Raw genomic sequence first — 25,839 nt, forward strand, 5'->3', positions numbered from 1 at the left:
TCATTTGGGCTACAGACAGCCTGCTGGACGACCTCAATACGTTCTACGCACGCTTTGAGACCTCCACCCCCCATGCAGAGAGGAGGCCCAACGACATAAGGGCCACCACTCCCTCCTCACCCCCACCAGTCGTCTCATCAGCCCAGGTAAATAAAGCCCTGAGGAGGATCAACCTCTGCAAGGCGGCAGGACCAGACAACATTCCTGGTCGAGCCCTCAGAACATGCGCCAACGAGCTGACAGACGTTCTCACCTCCATATTCACCGTCTCCCTCAGCCAGAGAACTGTCCCCTCCTGCTTCAAAACCACCACCATTGTCCCCCTCCCTAAGAAGAGGCCCCCCACCTGCCTGAATGACTACAGGCCAGTAGCTCTCACTCCAATCATTATGAAGTGTTTTGAGAGAGTGGTGCTGACCCACATTCAGAGCAGCATCCCGGACACACTAGACCCCCTGCAGTACGCCTACCGGCCCAACAGGTCCACCTCAGACGCCATCGCTGCAGCACTGCACATCTCCCTCTCACATCTGGAGAATAAAGACTCCTACATCAGGATTCTCTTCATTGACTACAGTTCTGCATTCAACACGGTGGTCCCCCACAAGCTCACGCATAAACTACTCTGTCTTGGACTGCACCCCACCATCTGTGACTGGCTCCTGGACTTTCTGACTGGCAGGCCTCAGTCTGTCAGAATAGGGAACAGGACCTCAGCCACCATTACTACTAACGTTGGCACTCCACAGGGGTGTCTCCTCAGTCCCATCCTCTACACCCTGTTCACCCACGACTGTGCAGCCTCTCATCAGGACAACACCATCCTGAAGTTTGCGGACGACACCGCGGTGATAGGACGCATCACTGGCGGGGACGAGGCAGCCTACAGGAGAGAGGTGGCCTCTCTGGTGACTTGGTGTGAGGACAACAACCTCACCCTCAACAAGGACAAGACCAAGGAAATGATAGTGGACATGAGGAGAGAGAGGAGCCCTCATCAGCTGCTGTTTATCCGGGGTCTGGAAGTGGAGAGGGTGAGCAGCTTCAGATATCTTGGGGTCCACCTCAGCCAGGACCTCACCTGGACACTAAACACCACGCAGCTGGTGAAGAAGGCTCATCAGCGGCTGTACTTCCTGAGGAGGCTGAGGAAGTTCGAAATGTCGTCAAAGATCCTCAGCAACTTCTACATCTGTGTTGTTGAGTCCATCCTAACCAGCTGCATAACAGTGTGGTACGGTAGCTCTACCGTCACTGCAGAAAGTGGTGAAGGCTGCGTCCAAGATCACCAGGACTCCTCTGCCCTCACTGCAGAGCATCTACAAGCGCAGGATCCTGAGGAAAGTTGCTTCCATCATCAGAGACCCCACCCACCCCCAACGAGGTCTGTTCACTCTGCTTCCCTCGGGCTGGAGGTACAGAAGTGTGAAATGCAGGACCAGCAGACTCAGGAACTCTTTCTTTCTCTCAGCCATCAGACTCCTTAACAGCTGACAGGAGTCTGCAACAGCAGACTGCACCTTTGCACATCTGGATTATTGATCATATAGCATTATTGGACTATTTATCATTATTAATGCACCTTGATAACAACTGTACACGAACCCCAATATCCAGTTCTGTCAGTCTCCTTTGCACATTAATATCCCCCGAAATTTGCACAACAGCTGATTTGTAAATATTTTTAGTCACTTACGTATGCATAGTTTATTGTTTATTTCTTATATATAGTTTTTTTTGTAACTGTTCTCTTTAGTCATCCTGTAAATATCCGTTTCTTTATATTTTTATCTTTTTACTTTTATCTATCTCTTTATGGCATTCAGAGTGAGCTGCAAAGTAAGAATTTCATTGTACAGGGAAACCTGTTTCTTTACTGTGCACATGACAATAAACCCTTTGAATCTTGAATGAAGGCGGAAGATGATGTATTCGCCTCTGATTGGATGGTCAAAGCTCGCTACCAAAAGCTAACTTCTTCTGTTCTTTAGGCTGTAGGCAGTAGCTGCACTTGATTTTTGTTTGAATTATTCCCTGTTTTGCAATTAACAATAGAAAAAGGAAAGAAAAGTAGATTTAGTTGCTGATTTAATGCATAAGCCATTATTAAGATGCACTTTTCTGGAAAAATTGGACATTGTCAAAAATGGCCGTTATATAACAGGATGGTGTTAGAAACATAAAATAGTTAATATTAATGAGGAGAGTTTTGGCAGAGGAAGACTGAAGGCTGAGCTCTGAAATGAATGAACTGCCACTGATGAAACTCCATCACTTGACTGGGACAAAACAGGTTAGTCAGAAAAGCTAGCAAGTAGCTGAAAAACTAGCTAAACTCCAAAACAGTCTAAAAAATGAAAAAAAAAGCCTTAATTAACCAAAACAGCCTAAAAAAAAAACTTAGGTTAGTCAAAACAGATAGCATGTAGCTGAAATTGTAGCTAATCTCCAAAATAGCCTAAAATATCCTAGTAAATGCCTAAGTAGTCTAAAAAGCTAGCAGAATGACAGTTTTTAAACTTTTTATAATATCTATGAATAATAAAAAGACAGGAATATTATTCCTGAATAAATCAACTTAAACAACTTTCAATATTTGACTTTCCATAAAAATATATTTTGGCAAAAAGTTAGAAATAAGTACAAGATAACATTGTGCCATTAATAAGAATAAAATAAATTGATCTGGAGGGCCGATAAAATTACCCGGAGGGCCGATCCGGATCCCAGGCCTCAACCTTGACCCATGTGATTTAAGGTAATTAGTCCTCATGGTTTTCAGTCTCTAATTGTTCCGTCTCTTTGTTTTCCTTCATGGCGTTTAGGTTTGGGTTATGTCTTGGCTCTATTCCCTTCATCAACTGTTTTTTTTGTTTTTCTTTGAGGTTCGTTTCTTTAGTCTCTGCCAAGATTCCCGCCTCCCGCACCTTGGTCCTCAACTACTGCTCATGTCAATGAGGCATTCATGCTCTGACTATGGACTATTTATACTTACCAGGTTTTTAACATTCATATCAGTCTTTTGTGCCTGTATTCTTTTCCTGTCGTTAGAGGTCACTTGAGCTTTATGAGTGATGTGTCATTTCAACTCAGTCAACAAGCAAATCTCATTTTAAACCCTTTATCATTTCTTGCTGTGTAAAAAGTTTCCTCTCTAGTTTCTCAACTAGTGCATGACCTATACCTTCCTTAAAGGCAAATTCAATGGGGAAATCTTTTCATTTGTGTCATGAAAATAACAAGGCTTTCTGTTTTTGCATCTTGCTAATGAATGGTATAATTAGGTCTCTCAGGCTACTGTTGACTGAACGTCAGCATTAAGCATTTTTTATCCCGACTTCCTCTCCCCTGACGGCTTCATCGATTTATCCATTTCCATGTATCCGTGCTGCGCATCTGAAATATGACGCAGAAAAAAAAAATGACAGCAGCCAAAGAGTGGCCAAGGTTGAATGAGTCTTTATGATTTCTATACGTCACACCTCTTGTTGAAACATACCTGCCTCCTACAAAGCTTAAGTTTAATTGATGTTCCATGGTTTTATTAAAAAACACCCAGATGTGCCACCATTTCATTTGGCAGCTTTTAACCATCTTTTTTTTTCCTGCCAGTTTATCATCACAGCTTAAACTTCACAGGTATGGCTTAGACGATTTAGATTTATCTTTGGTCCCCATTGCTGTCAGAAAGCTTGTAAAAAGTTTGTATTTTGATAACTGGTAGGTGCAACGCCATCCCACTTGAGGGTAAAGAAACAACATTAATAAAATTCCACATCAATTATCTGAGAGGTAAATGATGTAGACACAGCCATCATTAAAAATGGCCCCACAAAGGGATTTTTTTTTTACAGGAGAGCACTGTTTATCATAATAGCAGTTCGAATAGAATTAGTTACCGGTATTTTTAAAAAGTTCTGCAATTTGACATGAAAACAAGCATATTGTGTCTTCCTAATGTCATCGAGCTATTAGCTTTTTAACTTCACTGACCTCTTTATTACACTGAATGTGTCTCAGTGTTTGGAAAAATAAAAAACAAATCATTAACAGGAACTAACAAAACCAAAAGCCCTCAAATTATGTGATGGAGTAATGCATCCACTATTAATAGTAATAATAATAATAATAATATTAATAATAATTATAATAAAAATGATGATGTATTACTTGGACCGATTGCATAATTGGGCTAATTAGGCATAATTATAAATGTTTTGCATAAAAAAAATAAAGTCCAACAGTTTTAAGTGTGAACCAGTGCTTCCAACTTCTTCTTTTTAAAAAGTGGAACAATATATCCGCATTCCATAACAAAAATATCATGTCAAATTTAACCACTTTTTATTTCAATTATTAGACTGATATGCATGTTTGTGTCATTATAAGCTATAAATGCTATTTTGCTGGTATTAGATTACTTTGTTGACATACATTTACAAAACTATTTAATTCCAAAGACTTTGCTGGCCTGGTCTTACAGGAAAAACATTTCTCAGTCTGTCATCACCCATGGTCTTCAATATGTCTTAACCAACTCAAGCTGCATTCACAGGAAGTCGTTCTTCAAAGCACAACAAGGCCTATTTTCCCCAACCCGAGTTCCCGTACCTAAACCTTTTTGAAGGTTAATAACATTAGATATCTCAGCACATGGTACTTTAGGGCCCAATCCGAATTCTTCCCTTCTCCCTTCCCCTCCATTTGAAGGGGCAGTTTAAGTGCAAGTTGTGTTCGAGAAATGTATTTTTTATATTTCCCCAAAGCCCTCCCCTGCTAGAGTGAACACCGTCGTGCTGAGAAGCGCTTTTCTTCATGTCGGTGCGTTCTGAAGCACAGACGTTTACATCTAAATGTAAGTAATGGCTTTTTGTTGTAGCGTGACCTTTTTAAAGGTATAAAACCACTGTTGTTATATTCAAGTGCTGGAAGCTCTGCGCTAACGCTAGCGGACCGGCTATTATTGATGACGTCATCGACAAAAGTGACGTCAGAAATATGAAACACTATTTTTTTCATGGCTCTCCGTTTGGAGGGATAAATGAAGGGGAAGGGAGGAATTTGGATTGGGCCTTAATCAGGATTTTAGATTCACTTCATTTCATGGATCCCATGTTTATGGTGCTTCTATAAATAACAATTATTTAAAACACAGGATTTGATTCTGAACATTTTGTTACTGTCTGGTTTTGAGAACTGTCTCACTTATTGCCAAGCACAGCGTAGAAAAGTCTAGTATTAAAAAGATTGTTGGACTCCTGAGAATGACCAAATGAAGACACAGGGGAACGTGTATGCATCACTCCATTTGTTTTGTCTTTCTTTTAGAATCAGATGTGCGTCTCACTCGATTTACTAGTCAAGCCACTAAGGGAGGAAGTCTCACCCCATTAACAGCACTCATACTTGTATCCTGTGCAAAGATTAATAAAAAAAAGAAAGGAACAAATTGTCAAGCTTTTGAACATTTGACACAATGGCACAAAAATGCTTCCTAACTGACAAATTGAGCTAAGAAGCTTTGAACATGATTGTTACCACCTGATCAGCTGATTTAAGTCTGTATGGACCTTTTAAAAAGCAGGATGTTAAGTCAAAACAGTTTAGTTATAGACTGATTTTAATAGACGAGAAGTCAAAGCTGTCTTCTACCTACAACAATCAAACACCTCAAGTGAATAGCAAACAGTGAACGAGATCCAGCAGTTCTAAATAGTTTTTGGTCCATTTGAAAATGACATTTTTTAATTTGGTTAAATCAATAAAAAAAAGTGGGTCCCAACTGTCTACCTTCTCTTGTTTTAATGATTTTTGGTCACTTCCAAGGCCTCATCACAGAACTGTAACTGCTCTGTGAAAAGACAAAAGACACCAGTCCAAACACGGACATTAACAACATATTTATTGTGTATTTTGGATCTGTGTGCTGCTTTGATACAGTTGAGCATGTGATCCTACAACAAAGACTAGAGGATTGGGAAACTATCTCAAGTACTGCCAATAAACAGAGTTCTCTATCTTTAAGACAAGAATGAAATCGGTAACTGCGTTTCAGACTCAACGACCTTGACCTGTGGAGTTCCCCAGGGGTCCATTCCGGGACATCTTATGTTCAGTTTCCACATTCTTCCTTAAGGCTTTTCTATGTGCAGCAATGATGTATCAAAATTATGCAGGGGACACCCAGATCAACCTTTTACTCACAGCTGGTGAATATAGACCAGTGGACTCACTATCACTCCATCCAATACAAAACTCAGGAATTGGAGAACAACTTTACTCTGCTAAGCACAGAAAACATGGAAATAATTATCTGCACAGAAAAACAAACAAAAAAAGTATTGAGAGTCACCTTGAGTGTCTTTCTCCAATACCAAAAAGGTTGGTGAAAAATCTACTGATAATCACGAATTAAGACTGAAAACTCAAATAACCCAAGAGAATAGAAAACAGGAAATCCAACTGATATCAGAAAAGAATTGTGTGTATCCCAAAATGAGAGTTAAACACATTAACTTACTTTCATCTTGAATCCATAAAAAACAGAACTATCTGCAGAAAGAAGAAACAAACTGAAGTACAAAGAAAAGTATTGTGATTCACAAGGAAAAAAAAAGTCAAAATTCAAAAGAAACAAAAACAACCTCATCAAACTTTAGGTCCTCAAATAACTTAATTATAGAAATGTTATTCTCTTGGTGGTTTAGTGTCCCATTAGGACTGGATGAATGTAGGATCAAGTCCATGACCACATCCTGGAAAAGACTTCAAAATGGGAACCAACACATTTTTTTGACTGGTTATCAATAATAATTTACAGAAACCATTCGGTTCAATTCACCAGAGCCTGGATTGATTCAATTCAATTTTTTTTTTCAATTCTTTCGACCCTCTCAATTCAGTTTGATTGAATTCAATTTTGAGTTCACACATTTAGACACCTATATGTTTTGAATATATTGATATTAATCTGATCCAGTTCACATACTGTAAATGTATCAGTGAAATAATGAGATTGTTAATATCATCCAGTGTTACATGGATTCTCTAAAGGAGAAGTTCTAACTAAAATGTTCAGATCATTAACATTGGAAACATTGTTCTGCTTCTCCTGGAGGACGTTTCTGTTTGGACACTAGGGGGCGATCGCGCTATAGCGTTACACCTTATCCCTGAAGAAGAAGAAAGAATGAGCAAAAAATGTTGTTTTAGACCAAAAATTGTTATTTTAAAAAATATTTTCTTAGAAGGAAAATTCCTGCCTATGAGTTTATAAAGATGCTCATTTAGCCAGCAAAGTATGTTTAGGTTAACCAAGTGTTAGCATTAGCTGTGAAATTCCATTAAACACTAGCAGCAAGCTAGCGGACTTTAGCTTTATGTGCTAAATCGACTCACATCCATTAATTGATTTTATCACCCCTCCCTAGTTAAATCACCAAATGGGAACCACGTGCAGCCACAACCGCAGTTCACTGCTGCCTCATGGGATGAAGCAGATTTGGACAACATTTTTAACACTCGGGTATGTTGACAGCTGGACTTTATTCTTGTTCTTCACATTTGTGGCCTGTAATGGACTGGCAGCCTCTTTATGGATTTGCTCTTGACAGCAAGAGAAACCTCCCATGGTTCCTTGTAATGGCACCTGACTAAATGACACTCCATTTCTTTCATCTGGTAATACAACCTGGGATTTATGTAAATATATGCTGGAACAGAAGGCTAAAAGTGAAAACCCACAATGTTATCTTCCTGTTTTTTAGCTTAAAGATGTCACCAATTTTAAGCCATTAGTTTTTGAAATAAAGTATTATTTTAAAGTAAATCTTACCAGGGATTTGTTTTCGAAAGACTTTATAACTTACTCAGCTTTTCAAAAACATATAAAATCCTTGAAGTATGTAAAGATCCACGCATTCACCAATATAGATACCAGCGCCAGTATTGGCTATTGGCCTATCGGTATCTCCCTTTTTTTTTTTATCCAAGGCTGATATTAAACTTGTTATCTTAGGCAGCTCTGCCTCTGTCTTCAGTATTCTCCTGCCCACTGCACTATTTTTATTTATTTATTTATTAGAGACTACGTAGATTAATGAACATCTATTCAGAGTCATAGATGTAAATGTTCCAGATTAGAGCAACCATGCTAATTTACATCTGTAGTCCCTTGGCAGGTACACAGAGAAACCAGGAAAGGACAGGACAGTAAATCTCCCACACAGTCACATCCTTAGAAAGCACAGGACAAGACAGTGAAGTACATAACAAGACAATATGATAGTAAAAGATAAAGATCAGTATATCAAATCACAATCGAAGCATGTGACAGGACAGCGGAATAATGAATAGTTAAAATTAGCATAAAATCACAAGAAAGACTTCACTTTAACGATGCTTCTATAATGTTTATCATCCTCTCTACTCTAACTTGTGTTGGTGCAGTGGTCAAAGCTTTCACCTGCTGGTGAGACGTTATCTGGTTCAAGACTAGCTTGGGTCAAGTTATTTTGAACAATGATCATAAGTGGTAAATAATTAAGTTTTGAGAAATAAAATGAAATAAATAAATACTTGGTGCAACATATTCCAGACAGTTATTATGTTTCTGTTCCAGACAGTGGTGTGGGTGGCGGTGGGGGTGGGGGGGTATTTGAATCGCCAACTTTATTGTGATTAATTAAAATATTTTTTTTTCTTTTTATGTTTTGTCTTGTGGGTTGCAGTGTTTTTGTAATGTTTCACCTTTATTTGTTTAAAAGGAAAACTATTTTTTAAAATACATAGTTGTTAGCAGGATTGTAATTTTTGTATTTATATTTTACATTTTATGTGCAATGAATAAATAAATGTGTATTTATACAAAACATAGAAAAATTCATTTTGTGTATGGTTTGATTTTATTTTTAGTAATAAATGAATTGAAATAACAACATTGAGACGGTTTTCTAAGGAAAGACTGACTGCCATTATTAAAAGAGCAGAGACCCTGCATTGCTATGGTTACATTTCTTTATAAACATGCTCAAATTTTAAGTCATTTTGGTAGAACATTTCATTTACTGACATTTGCAATGAGAGATTATTTTACAAACCCAACATTTTTTCATAAAAATACATGTTTAGATGCATTCAGCACAGATAGGCCTACATAGCAGTTGCACAATGGTTCTATTTCATTTATGAAATGTGGCACTTTTTAAGCTTATCTTCCAAACAAACAGTATTTGCTTAGCATATTTCATACATGAAATGTTAATATGTGACACAACCTCATTTTGATTGTTTATGAAGGAAACAGATTTTGGAAATCACGAGTTTTATTATTAACACACATAATGACTCTTTGATGCTGTCATGACACGCTGGTCTTTGTTTCTTCCATAGTGATGCAATTTTGTAATCCGGCCAGTAGATGTCACTAGTTTTAAGTGTGTCAAATGCTTCACTACCCTGAACCATTTCAATACAATTTGATTCATTTCGGTTCAGTGGTTCAGAAAGCTTTGGTTTCTCCATCTCTAGGTTGATAAAATCCATTAATTGAGTTGAATTAATATAAGCTTATTAGATCAATAACCGATTCATAAAAATATTGATTCATTTAAAACATAAGGCTAAAGTCCCCTAGCTTGATGCTAACGTTTGATGTAATTTCCCATAGGACGGCTGATGCTAACACTTGGTCGACCTAAACATACACTACTGAAAAAATTAAAATCTTTAGAGATTCACAGGTGCAAATTTGCCTTTTAAGGAAATATTTTTTAAAGTAACCATTTGTGGTGTGAAGCACCGTTATTCTCATACTTTCTTCTTTTTCTGGCTTAAGTTGTAATGCTATAGTGCCATCGCCACCTAGTGGCTGAACTAAAACGTCCTCCAGGAGAAGCAGAACAATGTTTCCAATGTTAATGATCTGAACATTTTAGTTAGAACTTCTCCTTTAGAGAATCCATGTAACACTGGATGATATTAACAATCTCAGTATTTCACTGATACATTTACAGTATGAGAACTGGATCAGATTAATATTAATATATTTAAAACATATAATAGATTATTAATGTATTTCTAAACAACTGCGTCTAAATGTGTAAACTGTGTGAACTCAAAATTGAAATGAGTGGATCAAAAGAATCGAAAAAATCAGAATTGAAACGTTTCTGGAAATGATTATTGATACCCAGCCCTGCATATGACAGCATTTTGCCCATTTTATGTCTCTTTTTTCTAAATGAATATTGCAAATCATTACCGTCCAAAATATCGTCTATCAGCCACCCAGACTTAAAAAAATATCTGTATCATATAAGCCTTGAAAAAACCCACATGGGTCGATCCCTAGAGCAGAAGTTTAAGGCTGTCACACCTAGCAGAAAAAAAAGTGACATAAAACGTACTTTAGAATTGAGGGGGTGAATAAATATCAATGTATTTTTATGTGGATTTCTCACCCTTCTAAGGTATTTGTTTTTATTTATGTGCAGTAATGTGTTATTTGTGTGTTATAAATTCATAATCTGGTTGTGTGCTGGTAAAAGCCTCTGTGTTGCTTTTTTAGGACCTTACCAGTCATTAATAAGAAATTGCAGTGCAGTGGCTTTGCCCCTGCAGATGTACAGGAATACAAGTAAACCTGGTGAAAGTCGATGGAATAAAGTCAGTATTACAAGAAAATAAAATCTACACCTGATAGATTCTCGATCTCATCCAAAATATGTTACATATCCAGAGAAGTTTACAACAGCTTGAGAGTAAAATAGAAAATCAAAGCTTTTGCATCACAATAATCCCAGAAAAAGGGAACTTAAAATGAGAAGTTATCAATCGATTTTTCTGCCAGAATTATGATACATACACACCAAAGCATGTTGACTGGGATCTGCGTTCTCCTTCTACTTGCTTCTGTCTTTACATGTATGGACTGGAAAGTCTAAATGTTGTTCAGACCACATAAAAGGCAAGCCAACATTTCCAGTCGAGCCTCCATTGTTTATGTTTTCCACAGTATTCTCAGCTAAAATTCTCAAACTAGAAATGTTATGCTCTGACATCAAATGAAACACGCTGAGCGCCGTTCTGCTCAGATCTCATATCGCTGCTCACAAACAATGCTGCCACAGCTTTTAAAGGCTACCACACAGGGGAACGGTTTTATCGCAGCGCCGTTTGATAACGTTGCCCACATCAGGGACAGAAAAATGAAATGGGACGATATCAGTGTGACAGCAAGGAAAGTAATGTCAGTCCGAGCCATAATTCTTCCCCAGGGTGGGATGTGTAAAGTGTAATGAACTGAGCTGAACTGGAATGGACTCCCCTGTAAAGCTGGGCTGAAGTTGGAGTTCAGCATCATCCTCAGAAAAGGGAAAGGGATGGGTCAGTCTGGCCGGAAATCCCTTTTAATAGTTCAAGGCCAAGTCCCTCATTCTGTCATGTATTACCTCCACTTCAACCAATAAAGGGTCATCTGAAGGTCGCTGGGAGGGGGGTCACACCCAGAACAGGTAACCAGTACATAACAGGCTAATATTGAACTGCATGATGGGAAATGAGTACTTAAAAAAAGCCCCATTACGGCTTTTTGCAGTCGTGGAGGTGGAACATCTGGACACATCCTGGAGTTGATATATTGTTGGAAACTTTTGGGGGGAAATGGATTGTTTCTTTTTCAGGACATTTCTTTTTTTTTATTTTACAATTTCAGATAGAGATTTTTTTTTTTTTCTGTTTCCCCAGCAGCCGAGGAACTGGAACAGCCCTTTATTGCTTTAGGAGTTCAATTTTGTGAAAACATTTTATCTTTAAGGGAGATTTTCTTTGTGCTCCATACCAGGCAACCTGAGGCCCCAAAGCCACACCTTTTGTCCCTCCATTGTGGCTCTTCGGCTTTGAAGAAGAGATCCAAAACTATTTCCTAAAAATGCGTTTGTAGTTTTGGACAATTTGTTTTAGCATATGGGGATTTGTAAATCATGATATAAACCAGATAACTATATTTGTCAAATCTGAACGTTGTGCAGCTCAAAAAAGAAATGTGTAATCATCAGCAGGTTGTTAAGATTTAAATATTTATTTCCTGTTATACTTTCAACATTGCAGATGCACTGAAAACCATGTAAATATTTTTTTTAAATAGCTATATATATATATATATATATATATATATATATATATGTGTGTATAAACTAAGCTGCAAGGTCGTGCAAAAGCTTTCACATTTCAAAAGGGAACATAAATAAAATAGACCACTTTGTTCAGTTCCATTAAAAAAACAATCATTAATTCTATAAATAAATTCTGTTTTCAGGTTTTAAGTGGAAAAAATAAAATATAGCAGTATTTTTGCACAGACATACCTTAGTATTTTTGCTTTTGAACTTAATTCAAATTTTTTAAAGAAATTTAAATTGCTTAGAACTTATTTATAAATGATATGAACATGTCTCTGTTGTCATCAAACTGTAAACTCAAATTCAAACATTCTGAGAAAAATTAGAGATTTACCAGAGATTTTCTAATTCTGTCTAGAAGTGATTAAGTTTGTATTAAATCGTTACAAAAAACAGCCTGAAAACAAAGATTTGGACTATTGTTGTTATAAATGTCATAGCTGCAGTGTTCTCACGAGGGAAGGAGGAGCGGGTTTATCACATCTGACACGGGTTGCAGTTTTTCGTACAACACCCACTGCTGATGGATTCAATTCTGTCATTATATTTAAAATGGTTTCAATAAATGATGAATGTCCTACGAAGTGATTTTGTTGTATTTATCCATCACGTCTTAAAAGTCTGGTCAGTTAGACTGTAAACTTGTCCATGTTTACATCAGGCGAAACACGGAGCAGCTCGTTAGCATTAGCATAATGCTAATGCTGCATTGCAGTGACCAAATCAGCACTTTCTGTTGCTGCTATAAGTGCAGCAGGTTTGTCTTCCAGCTCTGACTACCTCCTGTTAAAAATCATCAGATGTTCTGCTGCCTCATCAGCTGAAACTACACATTACACGGAAAAGATTAGCGGAAGTGACCATTTGTGTGTTTGTAGATGAGCAATTCTAAGAAACAGAAACCAGTTTCAAATAAGTTCATCTTCTTTTTTTTTTTTTTCATTTAATCAAAGGCAGCAGAGTTTATTCAGATCCACTCACAAAAATTAAGAGACAATTAAGTTTGGAGGAGAAAATACAGTAGTGTGTTCATTGACACCAGAGATCAAAGGGCCCATATCATGTTTCAGATTTGGTATTTTCTCTTCAAATAAAGCTGCAAACATTTGGAAGTCTATAAAGGATGAGCAGCATCATATTCATGGCACAAATAGATGTTCAGAGCTTTGTTGATTTTACTTTAACCAATTTAAAGTACGCTTTCAGGTCTGTGAGCATCTGGTTTGGGGGTCAAATTTACACATATTTTTAAAGAAGGGCCGTTGAATCAGAACTTTAATGAAGCAGAAGAGAAATAATTATTCTGGGGGTGTTTGAATCCAGAAAAGGAAAAGAGATGAATAAATAGAGAATTTGTCCATGTCACACCTTTTAATCTTCATCTAGTCTCTCATTTAAAATGTAATGAGTATGTAATAATATGTTCAATGTATACAATATTTTTTCTGTCTTACCAATACCTACGTTGGCCTTGAAGGGCTTTTTTAATTGTCGTTGTAATCTTTAAAATGTTTTTTTTGGGGTAATGTTTTGATGTGATATTCACTTCAGGGCCACCGTAAGTAATAGCAGTTCCTACAGGAAAAAGGTCAGATCAGAAACAGGGACTCTGACAAATGGATGACCTGGTTTTGGTCTCTCTCCTCACAGAATACTGTGCAGCCTAAAGAGGGACGCAGGTGCAAACTGGACTGCTGACCTGTGGATCCCAGGCCTAAAACACAACCCTCTGTGGAAGCTCAGAGTGCACACAATCAGTTCAGGAACCATCCTTATCTACCGTTATGAGCAAAAGACATGGGGTGAAAAGAAAAGCACGCAACAGGGTAAAGACTCCACAACTACCAATGCTTGAAACATGTTTGTAAAAAAACTCAGAAAAGAGAGTTATTCGTTTTTTTAGTGGTGTTAAAATAAGCGTGTTTGCATCACGTGACTGTCGGGTACAGTGGCCGTTTTGGTTCAGTTGTTCCGCTGTCGGTTCATTTCATATTCAGACTGAGAAATCTCAGAGCGAGCAGAAGTTCAGTCCGATTGAAAACAAACCGAGAGCGGTTCCTGGTACAGATGTGGTGCCGAGGTAGTTATCCCAGCCAGGATACACAAGCACTGGCAGGGATAACTACCTCAACTCCACAGCTCCGCGGAGAAAGTGGGTGTGTGTCTGTTGTAGCCTGGGGGCGGAGCTTGCTGCACAGATTCTTCCTGGAGGGGGTGGTTGGCATCGTGCTGACGTTAGCATGTTTCCACCCGCTCGTTTTCGTGGGTATGGGAGGGGCTGCTCTTGTGCAGGTTTTTAGAGGATTACTTTTCAATGCATGAACAGATCAAAATACCGTTTTGGGGTTCTTTATAGAGAGGAATGAAAATTATAATACACTTAAAACCTCAAAAAGTAGAATTTTCATGTTAGGGTCCCTTTAAACAACACATAAGGCTAAGTAAGGGTGAGGTAGGTGAGACACAGGCGTGTGGTACAGACCTTTATTTGTGCTCCTCCCCCAAATACCATTGCATGCCCATAGGTGCTGCTCACATGATAAAGGTAGGGTCCTTGAGTGTCCCGAACAAGTTTGCCCATCTTTTGCTCGCAGACAGTGTGTTTCTAGCTATAAGAGCAGTTGTGACTGATGTTTTATGATTGACTGTGTGTAATGTGGGTTAAGTACACCATGCTACAGCATCTATACATGTTTTCAACAGTTGCTCTGCACTAACCGTTTCGGGGGCCTAACGGGGGCCTAAAAAGGATACGTTTCTGTCCAGCTTTATGGGTCAGTTTTTTAATGGAAATGCTCAAACTGCTCCTCAGTGGAAACGAGGCAGAAGGGACTTGTGGGACACACCCGTGCTTCCTCAAGACGATGCCTCTACCACTCTGTTGTACAAACCTCCACAGGCCTGGATAACCAAAGAACTCACAGCACCCGTACAGGTCACACCTAATAAGAGAACATGTGACAGCACCTTTACCTGAAGAAACTCTGAGTTTGTTACAGGCTCCTCCCACCTGGAAGTCTGCAGAACAAGACAGAATCATTGTTTAATTTCTGCTTTTGTGGAATTCATCTGAAAGGAATGATCAGAGACAATGAATAATTTAGACAATGTAATTTAGAGATTTCTTTAACCAAAGAGTATTTTTTTAATATGACTTTTCTTTCACTAGGATATGATGTTGATGTCGAAGAACAAAAATCATACAGACTGACATCAGAAAAAATCAGTCTGGAGTCGCTGCTCTCTGTTTCACTTCTGATAAACTGTCATATTTCCATTTTTCTCATCAGCTGATCCATTATTCAAACATGATTCTCGTATTAACGTCAGACACTCCACATCGTGGGATGGCTTTCCCCAGAACACATTCTGAGTGTTGATCTAGTCATTTAAGGATTATTTAGATGGCATTTCCTTTTTTTCTGAATTTTTACATGTTTGTTTTATTAATTGCGTACATTTAAAACTTCAGCTTTGTAAACTACATTGAGCACATCAATTATTTTTGGATTTATCATATTTTATTTTTAAGTTTTCTCTGTCACTTTCCGCTTAAATGCGCACACATCTTCATCTTTTAATGAGGAAAACATAATAATTCTGAAGCTTTGTTCCTAAATTTGCAGGTAAACAGAACAGTATGAAGAAGAGCAGACAGTCGTATCAGATTTTTTAATTAGTGTTTGATTCAGTCAGTCAGATCATCAGCTCACGTGTCGCCATAACAAGCTAAAAGCTGACTGTCAGGAGAAAAGATTAGACTTTTGGGATTCCAATTATCCTCTGTAAAATAAATTCTACTAATGGAAAATAATAATGTTCTTATTCAGAATGAAATAGAAGAGATTAATAACTTATTCATGCCTCTGTTATAGCACTTTATTTCATAAATAAAAATATATTCATAATAATCAGCATACAAAGAGCTACAGTTTCCTTCTTAAGTTTTACATTATAAAAATTTCAATAATAAATAAATACTCTTCCTCCTTTTTTAATATTTAAACATGTTCTTGTCTTCTAATAACTAAAAAAAAAAAAAAAAAAAAAAAAAAAATTTTTTGCATTTTAATCATCCAGGATGGTCCCAGAGCACAAAATCTAAAAAAAGGACGTCTGGACTTGGAGAACTTAATTTTCTCAGATAAGTCTTTTGCTGCAGCTGCACCTTTCATTGTCTGGACCGTATGTAACGTGTATGCACTTAGAATCTTTTTATATTAATCTTATTTGTTCATTAGAGCAGCAACATTTGCCTGCAGGTCCATTTTGCTTCTGCAATACCTGTTTTGGATAAATGTTCATATTCAGTGTAAACCTATAGAGGGATTATGTTTTTTTGTGTGAGACCATAGTAATTCTGAACTGTGAATTGATGATTTTCTCCATCGTCAACATGTGTGATCATCTCAGACTTATCCTGGTCAGAGCAGGTTGTTCTTACTCTCATCAGCCTTTCTGAAACACTCCACTTCCCAGCTCAGGATCATCATAATCAGAGATTCTCAGGAAGCTCAGGCCAAGTTAAGCCTCCTTCTTGAAACAGGTCCCATGTCTGAAATAAGAATTAAAACCATCTTAAAGTCAACCCCAAGGCTACAATAATCGCGGCGGGGGGTTCACTGCCCAGCAATCAGGGAGCAGCCGACCGTTTTCGCAGCTGGCGGCTCTCTGTTTGCCGGGGAGCAAACCCCCCGGCCAGCCAGCATAGCAACCTCTGCTGCCTAGAGACCGGCATCCTGGGCGGAAGCCCGTGCCAGCTCAGCCAGACTCTGGGTGGCTACCATTGACTGTATAAGACAACAGCAAGCCCCCCTACTTCCGTGTTCCATATAGGAAGTACCACTGGGTTGCAAAAAGGCCAAAGTCCCATTGACTTACATTGAGAAACAGACAGTTATTTCTCAGTCATTTTATATGTCAGAATAATCATTCTTCCTCTGCTGCTTTCTGATTAACTTCTTTTTTCTAATCCTAATTTTTTTTTTAAAGATTTTTTTCCATTATCACAAGTTATTAGAGTTATAAATTGACCAATCAGATGGCTCAATAATCGTTTGTGGGTCTGACGTCGACCGTCTGGGGGGTTTGATTGACAGATGACGGGTAGCCAATGGGAGCAGACTTCATCAATGGGTCCGTGAAGACCTTTTAACACCTACTTTACAATTCAACAATGTACCAATCATTGTCCTACTGTTGTTTTCCTCAATGGAATGTACCGATGCAGCAGTTTAAAACAACAAGAGGAGCATGCTGTCGACATTTTTAGATGAGGATTTACTCTGTAGAAATAGATTTCACTCTGAGGTTATGTGTTTGGACTTTTTTGTTTGTTTAACGTTCGTTTGTCCTTTTTTCACTGTTTTGATTGTAGCTTATAAATTATAAGTTGCGTATCATACGGAATGGTACAGCTCCTCCATAAAATCACCAACCAAAGTTTCATCTTCGCCGCACTATTCCAGCTTCAGCCTGAATTAGACGCAGACGTCTGAGGAGCGCGAGACAAACTTGAAAGGACCTGGTCGTGCATCTGATCAGACGGTAACGTGGCAGCGCATGTGAAGAGACAAGCTGCTGTGTATATGTAAGTAAGTCCAAAAGGACCGCTGACAGAATCAAATGTTGGAATGGTTCTCCTCAAAGGCTTCAACAATGACTTGCACAATTCTCCAGTGTTATTAAAGTAGAAGCTGTTTACATCCTGCGGTCTCGTGGTAGAGGCGTGGAAAGAGGCGGACGGTTGCAATAAACTCACTCCTGATTGGCGACAGTACTTCCTATAGATTCATGACTCAGCTATGACTCAGACCAATCGCTGAAGATGGGTTGCAGACGTTTGCAATATGGCGATAGCCCTTTCAGGAAGTGACGGTGAAAGCGGTGGCCTACTTTCACGAGGAGCGGAGGTAATGCATTTCAATGGGGGACCTCATGACTCGAGAAGTCCAGTATTTTTACAGTCAATGTGCACTTGCTCTGCCAGACCCCGGAAAGACAGAGCTTTCCAGCAGCCGCAGACATGAGGCATGAGGTTTTAATTTCAAATCAAGAAAGTAATAAAAAGAACAAAATAGTTAAGAGAATAACAACAAGATCCCCCCAGCTTTATTTTGTTTATCCACTCTCAGGTTAATGTTCAAAGTTTCAAGCGGCGCCAATAACCTGAAACTGAATGAAAGTTAAAAATATTTTTTTTTAAAAAGTCGATTATCAATTTCCGATGTGAATCATTTGTGTTCAGTTGTAGCTTTTTTTGTCGTGTTGTGGCTGTTGTCGTCTTCTTGCAGGTTGTGTTGTCGTCCATCAGCTTTTGTCGTTGTGTTGTTGACTTTTGTTGTGGTGAAGTGGCTTTTTGGTAAAGTGTTTTTGTGCTTCGGATTTTGTTGTTGTATTGTAGATTTTGTTGTCGTGCTTTGGCTTTTGTCATTGTGATATAGCTTTTGTAGTTGTCCTTCAGCTTTTGTTGTAGTACTTTTTTGTCGTTTTGTTGTAGCTTTTTTTGTCGTGCATCAACTTTTATTGTCGTGTTGCTGGGTTTTGTCATTGTGTTCTGGGTTTGGTCGTTGCCTTGTGACTTTGGTCGTTGTCCTTCAGCTTTTGTTGTCGTGCTCCGGCTTTTGCGTTTATGTGAACCATGTCAGCCACCGTACCTAGGATTATTCTACACCCCACACTCGCCTCCCCTGATCTTCTTCCATCACCCCACAGCGGGCTGGCTGAACCCGGTCCTCGACTCTTATTGCACAACGGCTCATTATGAACCTGAAGCTGTGCACCAAACTTTATGCTACAAAAGATGGATGGAGAAACAAGGAAGTTGCTGAAATGTTCACACACTCAGCTGTACCCCAAGCCTGAAGTCCAGACTGACACCAACAAATCCTTTTTTTCATGTTGTGTTTTTTAAATCGGAATTATTTTATTGAGGAACGTCACTGCTCATCAGTGAATCCCGGTGGAAAAGGTAAAAGAGCCAACATGACTGTGGCACAGGGCACAAGATGGGAGAATAAAAACAAGACACAAAGAAAAGCTGAAAATAAAGTGCTGTAGTTATGTGTGATTGTCACATAATTGTGGCTGACAGCTTTGCCGGTTTTTGTTTATGCAGCTGAGCCTCCCAGCATCTGATTCAGCTCCATCGCTGCTCCAGAGCAGGACTACAAAGTGGCGCCATCACAATAGTGGAGTCACACTGATATGATGATGTGTAGGTGGTGCCGCATCAATGCTCTCAGCTTTTCTCCCATTGTTTCTTCTCTGCCTCACACTCTAAATTATCTCAGTGCGACTGTGAATCTGTGGGCAGAAACACAAAAGAGTCAAAGAAAAAACTCTGGAGCTGGCCTTGATTTAAATATAAGAACATTAAGACTGTTTTTAGAACTGCTGTGAGAATGAGCAGCTTTATGGATGGTATAGCAGCTTCTATAGCTCGTCATTGTTTCAGATGGGAGGACACAAAGCTGGGGACGGACCAAAGCCAAGAGAGGGGAAGATTTTTGTCATGAAGTCTTCGATCCACAGGAAGGAGTGGGGGGGGCTTGATTTAAAGGGCAGTGGTTGAAATCAATAACCCATTTTTGGAGGCACACAGTATAATTCACATATTGTTGGGTCAGAGTTGGATGAACTGCTCTGAAAACGCCATTGAGGCTGTTTTGTTATCCAAAGTCTGCCACAGTCAGATTGCCACTGAGCAAGGCAGCTGACCTGTTTGAATGGATCGCCTTCAGTGTCATTACAGGTATAAGTAGAGGTACAACAAAATCACTGCAGAGCTGCTTGTATCTGAAACTGAACTGGGTCTGAATATTCAGTTGTGTCTTTCTTTTTTTCTATAAAATGAAAAACGCTGTTAAGAAAAAAATGACTTAACCCACGAATGACTTTTAAAAGGCTTGGATTAAGAAGCTCCTTTAAAGGGGCCATACTATGATTTTCTTGAGTCTTTCAGAGTAAACTATATCCATATAAATTATCATATATTACCTTCGGAACACTAAGAAACAAGTAATTTATCAAATATGAGTTACTTTTGATAACCATTTTTTTTTTTACCCAGAAGTAAAACGACTCGATCTCTGAGGGTTCCACCCACTTCATGACATCCTCTAGAGCCGGCGTGTCACCCACAAAAATATGGGGGGGGGGACATTTTTTATTTATTTATTTTCAAATATTGATGTAGGGCCACATACTCTCCAGCTTGGGCATCTATTCCCAACGTTTGGCACAGAAAGAATGGTGATGGCTAATGGGTTCATTTTTGAGGTGAATTGGGTTTACAAAATGCAGAAAACAACAACAGATGAACGTTTTAGGAATTACTGATATGATAAGATATAATCTCTGTATCAAAAATCCTCTTCGCTTTCATGCAGATCCATTTTCCTTTCTGCTGCTCAATAATCCACGCTTAAACCAGTTCTCCCAATTCCTTACTCACTTTTTCCCATCAGGAAGAAGTCTGCTCCCTCTCTCCACTAGGATATAGTCTGCACCTTTTCTTCACCAGGAAATAGTCTACTCCTTTTCTCCACCAGGATATAGTCTGCTTCTTTTCTTCACCTGGAAATGGTCTGTTCCTTGTCTCCACCAGGATATAGTCTGGTCCCCTTATCCGCCAGAAAATAGTCTGTTCCCTTTCTCCACCAGAATATAGTCAGCTCCTTGTCTCCACCAGGATATAGTCTGCTCCTTTTCACTACTAGAAAATAGTCTTCTCCCTTTCTCCACCAGGAAATGGTCTGCAAAGCTAGCTGATCACCGCTAGCTCAAGCTGCTAGCTTTGTGGAGAAAGTGTTTGTGTTAGCCTGGAGGCGGAGCAAACTCTTCCTAAAGGGGCTGTCTCACTCTGTGACATCAGCATGTGAGGACCGTAGGTATTGGAGAGTCTGCTATTGTGAGCACAGGTTTTTAGAGGATTCCTCAGAAATGCATGAACAGATCAAAATATCGCTTTGGGTTCTTTATAGTGAGGAGTGAACACTGATACACTTAAAAGCTAAAAAAGTGGATTATTCATTTTATGGCGCCTTTAACACCTGAAACGTCGTCGGTGACGCTTAAACACAAACTCTTTATCATGCTGTACCTCTTCAACCATTAACAAGACAATTCCAGTAGATTCTGAAGGATAAAAGCAGCTCGACGAGCCTCTTTTATCCTTCAGAATCTACTGGAATTATTGAGATAACAATTCAAATATTACAGTAAATCAAATAACATGAACACTGGAGCTTCGGTGTTAATAAAATAAATAATAAAAACAATTATCTTTAATGTTTTTATTTATGTTTGACAATCTTTTTATCATGTTCCCAGGACATTGTTAAAATGTCCACATCTTAGTGCACTCTGGGATAAAAGAAAAGTCCATTATCATGTCGGAACATGGGGAATTTTTATAACTTAAAAAATAATATATGACGTGTCATAAATTATGATAGAAATAGAATGGTATTTTGTTGGATCTTTAGCACTAAAACTATTGCTGGGAAATGTGTGATCCGTGTTTCCTTGAAATGTTGAGTTTCAGGATAAATATGTATTCAGTTCTTCTGCTAAACTCAAACCAATCATCTGCTAAAACACTGGGGGTGGAGTGGGTTAAAATTAACAGCACTTTCTGTATTATAATCACTTTCCACATTTTATTTGTTAGTATTTTTTTTATCTGCATTCACAGCTTCTTTCTTAACTTGATGTATCTTTTTGAGGTTGCTGGAGCCTATCCTGGCATCACTCTCTCATTTTGCAACTCCAATTTGAAAAAGGCATAAACCCAATGTTTGTGCAGGTATATTATTGTTTTGGGGTCTGCAGCCTGCTGCTCCAGTACCACATGTGGTTCTTTTACCCCTCCATTTTGACTCTCTGGGTAAAGAAAAATAAAGTTTTTAGTGTTTAAAAACTATCTGTACTGAGCTAAAACACTTTAGACATCAGATTTTAGTGCACTATGTACCACGGAAAATCCATTGGAAGTCACAAAACACAACCAAAATTAAACAGATTTTTTTTTTTTTTTTTACAATATTGAAGTGCGCCTTATGAATGAGAGTTACAATCTGCTTGGATTTATTTTTTGAGTTGGATTAATTTAGTTTTGTCAGAGCTCTACCACAAATGGTAAAATAAATGTTTTTTTTTTTAGTCACTGCTTACATTACACGACCTGCTTCTACACTGGCAGGATTGAACTGATTCTATATGACACAAGGTCTTTTATTCTGAAAGGAACTCAGAAGGTATTTTCTCTTTATATTTACGTGTTATTCATACAAAGTAAGTACATTTTTATTTATGATAATGCCAGCATTTAAATAAATACAAATCTATGTCTTATTTTTCTAAAGTACTGAGCCTTTGTATGGAACTAAATTGAGGCCAATGTTGTTTGAAACCCGAATAAAAGAAATTGAAAATATATTGGTGTTTGGACAAAAAAAAAAATAATAATAATAATAATAATAATAAAATGTCCAAAACTTTTTGCTAAACTAATAGACTTATTATTTTTTTAGCTTCAAATTGTTGTTGTTTTTTTTAAGTTTCAGAACTCAAAATTTCAATTCCAAAACTATTTTTTTTAGTTCCACTTTTTTTTTCGTTTTCAAATCTGAAAATTTCAAAATCGACAATAAAAAAAGAAGAGTTGAAAGTGAAAGAAAGTTTTGAAACTAACATTTTGAGTTTGAAACATAAAAAATGAACATTTGTGGCTGAAAAAGTTAAGTTTATTTTGTAATAGACAAAAAAGTTTCAGACATTTTACTGTTTTTTTTTTTCTTTTCCCAAACATCCATATTTTTTGCCAATTTGTTTTATTTGGGTTTCAAATAATATTTAGCTCCATGTGGCTCCTGCTGGGTTTTGGTCTGAGAAAATTGAACCCAAATGTCTCTGTATGTGTTGAAGTTTGCAGAGCCCTGACCGTTTAAGAAAAGAAGTGAGTGAATGATGTGTAAAGTTTCTTCTGTGTGAATGACAGACTTGTTCTGTTTTTATGGTTGTTCTCGTGGTTTTCCTGCACAAACATGGATTTTGATGTAAGCTTCTGAGTCATTCTGTAAAAACATCAAATATTAGCTTGAGGAGCCAAAACTGCTCCCAAAAGTACTGATGAAAAATGAATGTGTCAGCTGGAGCTCGGAAATAATTCAGACTTTGACCAGAATAACTAGATAAAGACAGCTGTCGGAGCTGAGGTACTCTTCATGATTTATGGAGAGCAGCTTCTGTCAGATTTAAATTAAAAAAGTGGATTTTTGTCAGAGTGACTGAAGAGCTGGGTGTCACGCCTCAGTAAAAACCCAGAGCCAGATGAATTCTTTGGGTTGTGTTGTGACTGGAGAGCAGCGCGAGCCCTCCTGACAGCAGGTGCATCAACAGCCCACACCGGCTGCAGGATGGTCTGCTTCATTTGGAGCGCATCTCTGCTCAGCTGTCTGCTCCTCCCGCGCCTCATGGGCCCCTAAAAGATCCCCCCAACTGTCTCCAAATGGGCTGCCGTGGTTCAGGTGGACTGTGGCCCCCCTTCTGTCAGGAGAATAGCCTATTTTCAGACAAGTGTCCTCTTTGGAACCATGCGTCGTCTCCTATCTCCTTTTTTACGGCGGCAGGAAAATAGGCCATCGATTGAACTTGTCCCATTTCAGCTTTGGGCAAAATTGGATTTTGAAACGAGCTGCGTTGGGCACCTCTGACCAGCCGGCCCGCGCGGGAGATCACGAGGAGTGAGACGCAGGTCAGAGTGCGCAACGGCGCAGCCTCGATTCCTCCGCAGCTTCCGCGCGGCGCGCAGGTGTAGGCGAGGAGGAGAGGAAACGCGCGCAGGACGGACGGAGACGGAGTCTGGGATGCTCCCTTCCACGTGAAGAGCGAACACTTTCCTGCTGTTGTGCGTGCGGAGCGGAGCGGCGCCTCGGCTTCTCTGGGAGACAAAAGTTTGACTGTTCAAAACAATGCTGTTCTGCTGCGCGGCTGCTTCTTTGCGCAGAGCTGTGGATTCCGGCGTGAGTGGCCAGTCATCACTCGAGGAATAACTGCCGTTCTTTTGGTCTTTCTTTCGGTGACAGTTACGGCGGAGGGCTTTAATTCCGCGCGCCAGCTCTCGCTCGGGATTGCATCCATTTGAATTACCGTCGCGCACCATCATGGACTTCCTCGGACTGTACTTTCTGCAGCTGGCTCTGCTGGGTGAGTTGACCGCACTGGAAAACAGTTGAACTTGTGCAGATTGAATGCGGCGCTGTGGAAATGATTGCTGCAGACGCGCAGCTTTTCCCTCATCCGTGTGCGTAAAGTTGAATTTTCAGTTGTGAACAGGGAAAAAGTGGACCGCATAATACTTTCTGTTTCACTGGGAGGTGATGTCTGAGGCAGACTTTCCCATCAGAAGGTGTTGGCACGTTTTATCCATCATTTCTCCCAAACAGATGTGACTGAAATGTCTCCACTGCTGTTCCTAACTGTTGTGCGCGCGCCTGTGCACCGACCGGCCTCTCTGCAGGTGTCCTCAGCGCGGTGCACAGGCAGGAGCGTGCGCTGATGCTGAGTGTGAAGCTGCTCAAACGTGAGTTCATGAGCAGCAGCAGCTCCGCGGGCGCGTCAGCTCAAGCTGCGTCCTCTCCACACAGACGCTGCGCACACTTCAGGTGTGGCAAGTCATTTTTCCACGTCAGTGTTTCCCTCTTGTCACAGTCAAATGTGGTGCAAACTCAGTTTTCTGTGCTCCGGAGGGAAAAAAAGCTTTTCAGCAAAGCTGGAAACAGACAGGAGGAATTTGTAAGATTTATGACCACAATGATGACAGCTCTTCATCTCAGACTCCATTTCCCCTTTGCTGCAGCTGTGATTTCAGGCACGCTGAGGTGCTCTGACAGCAGCCACGCAGGCTGGAAATGCAGGAAATTCTCAGGCTTTGGACAATATGTGGCACCGCCTGCGGCTGTAGCTCCATGCACCCCAAGCTCTCTGTTTCACACGCTTTCAGGGCTGGAACCACTGCTAATGTGACCTCCTGGCTTTTCACATCATATGTAAAAAAGCAAGTGTCAACCCCCCCTGGTACCGTCATTGAAAGAAATGTGTCAAAACAGCAGTTTCTGTGGCAGATCTTCATGATCTTCATGATGCCATCCGTCAGCAGCAGTGAGGTGGACCAGGGGCTGTTAAAAAAGCTAAAACTTTCCCTGATGTTTCCAGAAGAGAAGAGGTCAGTGGCTGACTTTGATCCAAAGTTGGGATCAGCATTTGGGTCTGGAAGGGCATTTCTATGGAGCTAAATTGGAATATTATTTAAAACTCAAATGAAACAAATTGAAAACAAATGGTGTTTGGCCCCCAAAAATGTAAAATGTCTGGAACCTTTTGCTATTCTAAAATAAACTCATTTATTTTTAGCCTTAAATATTCATTGTTTTAGATTTCAAAACTTAAAATGTCAAAACTTTTCTTTAGTTTTAAATCTTTTTTTCACTTTCAACTCTTCTTTCCAAAAATTTCAGTTTCAATACTTTTGGCCTGATTGTGGGACATTAGGGCGGGGCTAAAACGACGTTTTAAGGACGTTAAAAATAACATTTTTGATGCCTGTATTTAAAACAATAAAATGGCGCTTTGAACAGGCTACAACAGCGTTTTGGAT

At 39.2% G+C, this 25,839-nt stretch overlaps 1 protein-coding gene across 1 annotated transcript in view; it reads left to right on the forward strand.

Annotated features, from left to right (window-relative positions):
• Nucleotides 1–23,099: 23,099 nt before the first annotated feature.
• Nucleotides 23,100–25,839, forward strand: part of gfra4a (GDNF family receptor alpha 4a) — a 209,272-nt gene continuing 206,532 nt past the window's right edge. The window contains exon 1 of the mRNA XM_024266942.2: nucleotides 23,100–24,389. Coding sequence (XP_024122710.1) covers nucleotides 24,347–24,389 — 43 coding nt within the window. The 5' untranslated portion in view covers nucleotides 23,100–24,346. The remainder of the gene's footprint in view (nucleotides 24,390–25,839) is intronic.

This window comes from Oryzias melastigma, linkage group LG22 (assembly GCF_002922805.2).
Source record: "Oryzias melastigma strain HK-1 linkage group LG22, ASM292280v2, whole genome shotgun sequence".
NCBI classification, from domain to species: Eukaryota; Metazoa; Chordata; class Actinopteri; order Beloniformes; family Adrianichthyidae; genus Oryzias; species Oryzias melastigma.